The sequence below is a fragment of the Ornithodoros turicata genome, chromosome 2, assembly GCF_037126465.1.
Source record: "Ornithodoros turicata isolate Travis chromosome 2, ASM3712646v1, whole genome shotgun sequence".
Taxonomy (NCBI): domain Eukaryota; kingdom Metazoa; phylum Arthropoda; class Arachnida; order Ixodida; family Argasidae; genus Ornithodoros; species Ornithodoros turicata.
In genome coordinates this window covers 13,346,671-13,354,701 of record NC_088202.1, presented here as the reverse complement: position 1 = coordinate 13,354,701, position 8,031 = coordinate 13,346,671, and the positions used below count along the sequence as shown (strand labels likewise).

Sequence of the window (8,031 nt, the reverse complement as noted above, 5' to 3'; positions counted from 1 at the left end):
CAGGTAAATCAAGGCCAGCGATTCAACGCCGCCTTCAACACTCGTTGGATGCTGTTCAGCATTACTTCACCAAGGCTGGCATGGACATCTCGGCTGAGAAGACAGTTGTGCTCCCGTTCACGCGGAAACGCATGCGCGCCTTCCCTCTTTCGCTAGGCAATAATACACTCAGCCAAGTGAAGTGCCACAAATTCCTGGGTGTTATCTTGGATGCCAATCTCTCGTGGAGCGCCCATATCAGGTACCTGGAAGCGAAAGTTCAACGCTGGACCAATGTCATTTCTCACTTCGCTGGCGCTGCATGGGGGATTGATCAGGAAGCGCTCCTATCGATTCATGGGGCATTGGTTCGGGGAACCATTCTCTACAGCCTCCCGGTCTTACATGGCATCTCAAGAACATCTGAACAGAGACTTCGGTGTATGTTGGCCAGAAGCTTGAGGATCTGCCTCGGTGTACCCCGCGCCGCTGAAACGCGCATGGTGGTGGCAGAGGCCCGCGAGCTGCCAGTAGAGGTCTTACGTCTCAGAGAAACTGTGCGCCATTATCTACGTCTCGTCGCGGAACACCGTCGTCACCCCTTGGTTTCGAAGCTCAACAGGCGGAGGCAGAGCAACATTTCTCACTGCATCGCTGCTGTAAAGCCTTTGCTACCGGCTTTTGTCGGAAGCGCAGTCGTCCCCAGGTCCCCTCCGTGGGTCTTTTCGATACCTTCGATCTCCATTACCATCCCTGGGCTCAAGAGCAAGAGGGATCACGTTGCAGCACCCGTGTTGAAACAACTTGCGTTAGACATGATGCAGTGCCGTTATCCTTCGCACACTGCAGTATTCACAGATGGGTCGACCAACTTACACGGCTCCACTGCTGCCTTTACAATCCCGACTATGTCGTCGTGCCACCCATACCGTCTCTCGCACCGCACCTCATCTACGTCTGCAGAGTTGCATGCCATTTTGTTCTTCCTCAAGCACATTGCATCACCCGCTATCAGCAGCTGGGTGATATACTGCGACTCCAAGGCAGCTCTCCAGTGTATAGCGAACATGGGTATTCGTGGATCACTTGCGCCTGTGGTGGTGGACATACTGGAGGAACTAAGCCGTCTTGAGATCAGCGGGCACTCTATCTACTTCCAGTGGGTTCCTGCCCACTGCGGCATCCGCGGCAATGAAGAGGCTGACGAGGCTGCAGCAGCTGCGTATCATTCCCGATCAAGCGTGCGGATTACCCTCCCCAAAGGCGACAGGCGAACCTTCCTAAATGATGTGGTGAGGCCTCTCGCACATGCGCAATGGTCTCGAGACGTTCCATCAAGAGTTCTGATGCGTGAAGTGGACCCTGACTTTGGCTTCACCATGCCTTCTCGTGTGCCTCGCCATTTGGCGTCGCTGATACACAGGCTTCGTCTTGGGGTTGCATTCACCCCCCATTTCAAGCATCTGATCGGCCGCTCTGACTCGATGCTCTGCTCTCGTTGTGCTGTTTTGGCGGACACCAAGCATGTGCTCCTCGACTGCCATCTATACACCTCCCAAAGAGCAGCTCTACAGTGTCGCCTGCAGTCGATCACGGCCGCACCACTCACATTGGCAACCATTCTCAGCCCTGGGTCTAACCAGACTGACCATCGTCAAGTTCTTAAGTATTTCAAGATTTTTCTGCGGGACACTGGTCTCCTGTCTACCCTATGATCTGCCTGCGTACCTGTGTGCTGTGTGTGTAGTATTTTTGTGTGCTGTGGTTTTGCCTACCGTTCTGATGTCATACTGACTCCAGTGACTATCCCTATTTAGCATCGTTCATCACCTCATCATCAGGACACATCACATCCTGCCCCATTGTGCCTTGGGGTAGTGGGCCGCACCTCAAGTGGCGAATTTCCCCATTCATTGTCATTAACTTATTTGTTGTTGTTGTTTCGACACTTTGCTGTGTATGTATGGACGACCCTCTGTTTACAAACATGTGACGTAACGAGAAAACCCGTTCCAGGTTATATTTTGCTGTGGTGGGCACGAAGCGGAAAAAACGCGTCGGCTGATAAGCCGAAAAGGCTGATAAGGTTGGTAGGAGCCCACCAGCATGCTTTGCGCGTCGGCACGCGTAGATCGATCAAATTTGGCTAGTTGAACTCAAAGGTTAATAAAGTAAACATAGCAGTTTTTCGTCCATCATCATGTACTCGTATGTACTACTGCAGTAGGAACACTGCCATTTTTGCATTGCATCAACGAGAAGTTTACATATGAAAATTGTCCCTTGAGTAAGCGCACGTTGCACTGTTGACGAGTTGCGGAAAGAGTGACTTTTTTCTATTTTTCTAGCTGAGTTAACCATATTAGTTCAATTAACGCGTGACATGAGCACAATCTGTGTAAACGCTTTGTGAGTGTAAACCAACGGTCCCACATGTGGTGTAGACTATTCTCAAGAGTTAAGCCACACCCTTTAGACATAAGTGCAATTTTCCTTTCTGAGATACCCAGTCAAGTTCGGGCGCCACGAAACAACAGTATCCGGTCATAAAACTACGTGTTGAGACCGACAAGATAGGAAACCCAAAGACTCAAACTAAAAAGGAAACAGTGCTGGGGGACATGATGTAAATAAGATAAATATGAGAGAACTGATGTTCTGAGGCTGGAACAACATAGAAAGGACAAATATATACAAAGCATTTGTCCTTTCTATGTTGTTCCATCCTCAGAACATCAGCTCATATGTTCAACAGTTGCCGCTTGCGTCGATCCCGTCGTATGAATGTGTGTAAGAGGGAGCAAAAATGTAAGAGTGAAAGGAGGATGAGTTAGAAAGAGTGGCCGGTTTGTCCCTTGAGATGACGTACCATCGGAAGTCGCTGGGGAGGTGTGTTAGCTTAGCTCAATTGGTAGAACCCTGGACCGGTAATCGAGAATATGTGGGTTCGAGTCTTACAGCTGGCTGACCTTTTCAGCGACTTTCATCTTTCATAAGGTAAATATATTGTTTCCAATTGATCAGTATCAATTTGAACGGAAACGAAAGAGTCTTTTTAGCTTTTGTAATAATACCGGCTCTCCCAACAACGAGCCCCACCAATATGGAGATAATTAAAGTGAACCCAGCAATCAGGATATTCGCGAAAGCCGAGGATTGTTCCGAGCCGAGGAACTGGACACACTATAGCTAATACGAGGCAATCCTCCGAGAACGCTTGCAGGAAACATGAATGAAAACGGGCGCAGCGTCGTCTGCTCGCCCAACGTCTCCCAAAGCATTTGCGCAGTTTCTCCGCCAGTGGGACGAGCAGCAGCGCCCCTATAGGCGCTGCACACCAGCATGCTTTGCGCTGCGGCGAAACTTAATCAGTGACATGGGGGGTGCAGGTCGTCTACATATTCAACATGTTCATCTCAGGAAAGATTGTTCTGAAACCAGACCCCAAGCACTTTCTGGCTACTACCAGTTCAATTGTGTCATCTCTTACCTTTGATATTGTCCACTATTATTCGCTTTTTTTTTTTTTGCATAAAGATAATCGCTTTTGTTTTATTGACATTCATTTTTAACGCGTTGTTTACTGTCCACCGATGGAGACTGCGCAAGTGCTCATTTGCCATTGTGATAATACTTTCGGTGTTTGCACCTGAAAAAAGATGCGTGGGGTCATCGGCATAAATAGCGAGCTTGACGTGCTTACATGTTTGAATAATATCGTTTATATATGGGTTAGAAAGCAACTGACCCAATATGCCTCCCTGGGGCTCTCCATTAGTTATGTCTAGTGTTTCCGATATTGTTTGGCCTAATGCCATTTTCTGTTTTCTGCAAGAGAGATATGATTGAATTAACTGTAGTGGTGTTCCACGGATATCATAACTGGGAAGTTATGGTATGGTATGGAACTGGAAGTATAGTTAAGTAAAGTTTACTACAGAGTATGTTGTGATTTAACGCGTCAAATGCCTTACTTAAATCGATAAATACCCATAGAGTTATATTCTTGTCTTAGAAGTTCTCTCATATCTGCTCTCTAACATTCGATAGTGCTGACTCTGTATGGATCTGGATTTCTTAGCCATGTCGGCAGTCGGATATGACATTGTGTTTATCTAGGAACAATGATAGTATTTCTTGCATCACACCCTCCAAGCAGTTAACACTTAAACCGAGGCACCTAATTAAACCGAGTTAACACTTAAAGTGCCACTCCGGACTCGGAAAACAGCATTTATTTTACTTAGCCCACGAAAAGTAGGTGCTTCAAGTATTCTATATGCGAAATTTTAATCCTGTTTACGAACGGCTGTGCATTTCTGTCAATTTTTAAAAGATCAATTGAGCTTCCACAAGTTTCGATGACGCGAGGAGCGGTTGACGTAATCATAATCCCACTAATTGCAATGATGTCATGTTCTGGAGAGTGCGCTCGTCTCCTAGCAACGACGCCATCGTGGAGAAGTATGTGAGTAAGAAAGTAACTGATTTTTTGAAGAAAAAAAGAGAAGAGAAAACAGTCAATAATTATCAGTACGAATTCTGGTCTAACAAAGGAACAATTCATTAGTCGAAACATTCTAATGATTTAGCAAGTAGGCCGTCATTAGACCTAGGACGGGTAGATGTGTCCATGTTTCTAGATTTCTCTCGGGCTTTCGACACAATAGTGAGTTTTAGTGTATCGTACGATATCGTCTTTGCGTACATAAGGAATAGCGCCGTGGTTGTGCGCAATGCGCGAACCTCTCTTTATGTTTTGCGCATGCGCCGGACCACCAACGCTATCCGTTGCGTACGCAAAGGCGATAGCGTATACGATGCACTAAATTAGTGAGTTTTATAGTGCACCATCTGAGACACATCTATCTGGGGGCGATCTAGGATTTTAACACGGAATGGGATTATACGCTAGTTGTCGTCACGTCACGACACGGTCCGGCGTCACGTCACGCTCACATTCTACCGAAGCAGAGAGGCGACCGATTTTTTTTGTTTCCTTTCCTTTTTTATTTTTTTTGCACCTGTACTGCTGCCGGTGGTGGTGCTGATGAAAGGGCTCGCCGTTGTCGGCCTCATAGAGGTGAGCAACGCCACGGCCGACGCCCTGGGGGAATGTGCGTCCTGGGCCGACTTCTAAGGGAACTGTGCCGACATATATCTGAAAGCGTCCCGAGGAAAACCCAGGAAAAACCCCAGACAGCACAGCCGGCCGGTACACTGCTGCCACAACGGGGATTCATCGACGACTGACGAATCATGCTATCGACAAAGTTTGATCATGCTACATGATAAGCTAGAGACATTCTATGTTACCCGGCGTTTGTGAGCATGATCAAGCTTGCTTAATTTTTAATGATGACAGCCCCGGTGTAAGATGGTGAGGAGTTTTCCCAGTCAATCGTCCAGTGACGTGCCGAATAAGACGCACAGATCTGGTCTCTCCTCAACTCGCGAAATATTTATTAGAAAGTAATATCTTATTTTTAGGGAAAATTTATGACAATACTCACGTTGATGTGCTGTATCTCCTACGCAATCGTCCCACTTCGCAGAGCAGAAATGCTGGGTAAATCCTTGAATTTATTATCGTATGATATCACGGAGCCCGAACCATGACGGCGCTCGGCAGCCTTTGTGGCCTGTTACATTGTCGGAGCAAGAGTTCACTCGAAGAAGGGGCCACCTCCAGTAGTTTATCCAAGAACCCATACATGTGGGAGTGGGGATGCGAAAAAAGGGGGCATTATTACAGGGGTTGTAAGTGGACGTAGAGGGGTCTGGATATATCACAATGTATCACATAATAAGTCACTGGTCAACCCTTTTTTCCAGGTAGCCTCCATCAAATGTACCTACTCGGTGACCACAGACATTGAGGGAGGTAAGGAGCAGGAATTTCCCTACACCCCAGCCAGGAGGGGGGGGGGGGGTGTACACCCTCCCTGCATTTTTGTAACACCCCCCCCCCCCCTGAAATTTCTCGGGTGACCCCACGCAGCTCGGCCACCAACACGTTCTGGTAGTGAGTCCGGCGCAGCGTATTACATCCTGTGCTGTCAAACTTGGGCTGTAGTACTAGGACCACAGTCATGCAGATGATCGTACCATGCTTTTGTCCAAAATCATTTGAAAGTGATTGTTCAATGCATATATTGCATGCATATACGAGCAAAAATGCGTGCGGGCACGCAAACTCAATGTGGATAATCAAGAACCATTTGGGCCCAACTCAATCAAGCGAGGTATTCTGCTTTTTTCGTCTAAGGTTTTCGCCGTTGGTTGCTACGTAGGTATTCATTGAGCTTCGTGAGGCAAGGTGCTAGTCTTTTTTCTTTGTTGGTCGTGTGATTATTAATGTTGAAATGCCGTTCATAATGAATCTGTATTCTAATGTACTGTGTTCTAACGTAATAACATGTACGTACAGACAAAACGGGAAAGCTGTGCAGATATGTCACCATTGTGCCACGATTCTTTCTGTGTTTAAGAAAAATTCCGTAAGTGGAACCTGCACTAAACATAACCCCCCCCCCCCCTTGAAAGCTCGGCACCTTCCCCCAGCAGTGAATTTCTGGGGAAATCACTGGTGCCCCAGAAGGGCATAATTGCAGCACACCACTGTTGTGTTTTACTGCTAAAATAACCTACAAAATTAATTATTTCTTCACGACGTTCACTTCATTGCCCTGCCTACGTCACGTGGAACCACTAGGAACCTAAAATAAATCGGTTTCGTTATTTTGGTTTGCGGTAACCGTAACCGATAAAATGGAGAAAGCACGTAACCGAACCATTCTGCATTGCAGAGTTCTTGACTTGAGGTGAACCGTAACCGAATACGACATTTGTTTCGGTTTCAGTCCCGGCCATGTTCAACAGGGCTCCTGTGTAGCAAAGCCGTGCCTTTGTGCTTGCTGTCTGGCGGCATGGTGACCGTCTGGTCCATCAACACTGGGTAAACATTAATGGCCGCCATCTGCGGAACGCGTTGGCGGCTTTCAGCGTGATTTCTGGTGTTTATGGTGCACACAGCATTCTGTTAAAAACTTGAATGTTTCGATACATTCCGACACTCCATCAAGAATGTCTATAGTAGCCGATTCGCTGATAGTAGTCCTGTCGCAGGTATGTCCAATATGCAACAACCATGTGCGTTTTCGATACGTTTCTTCCCTGTGCCGTCGTAAGAGCATCATCACGCTCTGTTGCTTAGTCCATTTCTTTTACATGTTGTGCACCCAGAATTCTGCGAAACACACGGACGCAACGATGTGCGAAATCTGCAACAATTGCAAATAAACAGATGAGATGTCGGTATCGGCCGTGACCGTATGCGTCCTTGTCCTGGCCCGTGAACTGACGTCTACTTGCGTTTGCATCTGTGTTGCTATGTGCACGCTACATCAAAAGGACGCTGTCATGCACTGAGGCCTCATGGGCTTAACGTTACCCCCTAGAAGGCAGTATATCGAAAGAACCACAGCAAACATCAACAGTCAACCTTTCAGTTGCTCTTGACAGATGCTTCGTATTCCTTGGCGCAAAACTTATGAATTTAAAAGGGCTTCTTGCATCACTCGAGGTGCACTCCTGAAGTTGAACATTGCTATAGTCAATAAAACAGAGTTAGTCTTAGCCACTGTGATGACTGCAGCACTTGCTAGTTATACAGATTGCTACAAGAGCTAAGATGACTATCATGATAGCAGTCATCAGATGACATTCAATCCCATCCCTTCCACTCAAACGACTTGCGTGTTTGATACACTTTTAAAGGATTGCATGTTGAAGCAGGTTGACACAAATTTCATGTCAGTTCACGTGGGAGCCACCAGCTCAACGCACAAATAAATTATTTGCAAATTTATTTGCATTGTAGTGCTTACAGGTGATGTGATCCATACTGCATGAAATGACGTACCTTCACTAGAGCAACCTAAAACTCGTGGATGAGGATGATCAGGGAATGTGGAAGTGAGTCAAGTACTGCCAATACAAGTAATAAAAAGAAACAATAAAAACACTGAAAGTTTATTAGCATACAAGCTC

At 46.7% G+C, this 8,031-nt stretch overlaps 1 protein-coding gene across 2 annotated transcripts in view; it reads left to right on the top strand.

The window, feature by feature from the left end:
• Positions 1-6,924: 6,924 nt before the first annotated feature.
• The window catches only part of LOC135385214 (Golgi pH regulator-like), a 38,978-nt gene continuing 37,871 nt past the window's right edge, over positions 6,925-8,031 (top strand). For both annotated transcript variants that reach the window (XM_064614413.1, XM_064614414.1), the window contains exon 1: positions 6,925-7,107. In XM_064614413.1, coding sequence (XP_064470483.1) covers positions 7,066-7,107 — 42 coding nt within the window. In that variant the 5' untranslated portion in view covers positions 6,925-7,065. The remainder of the gene's footprint in view (positions 7,108-8,031) is intronic.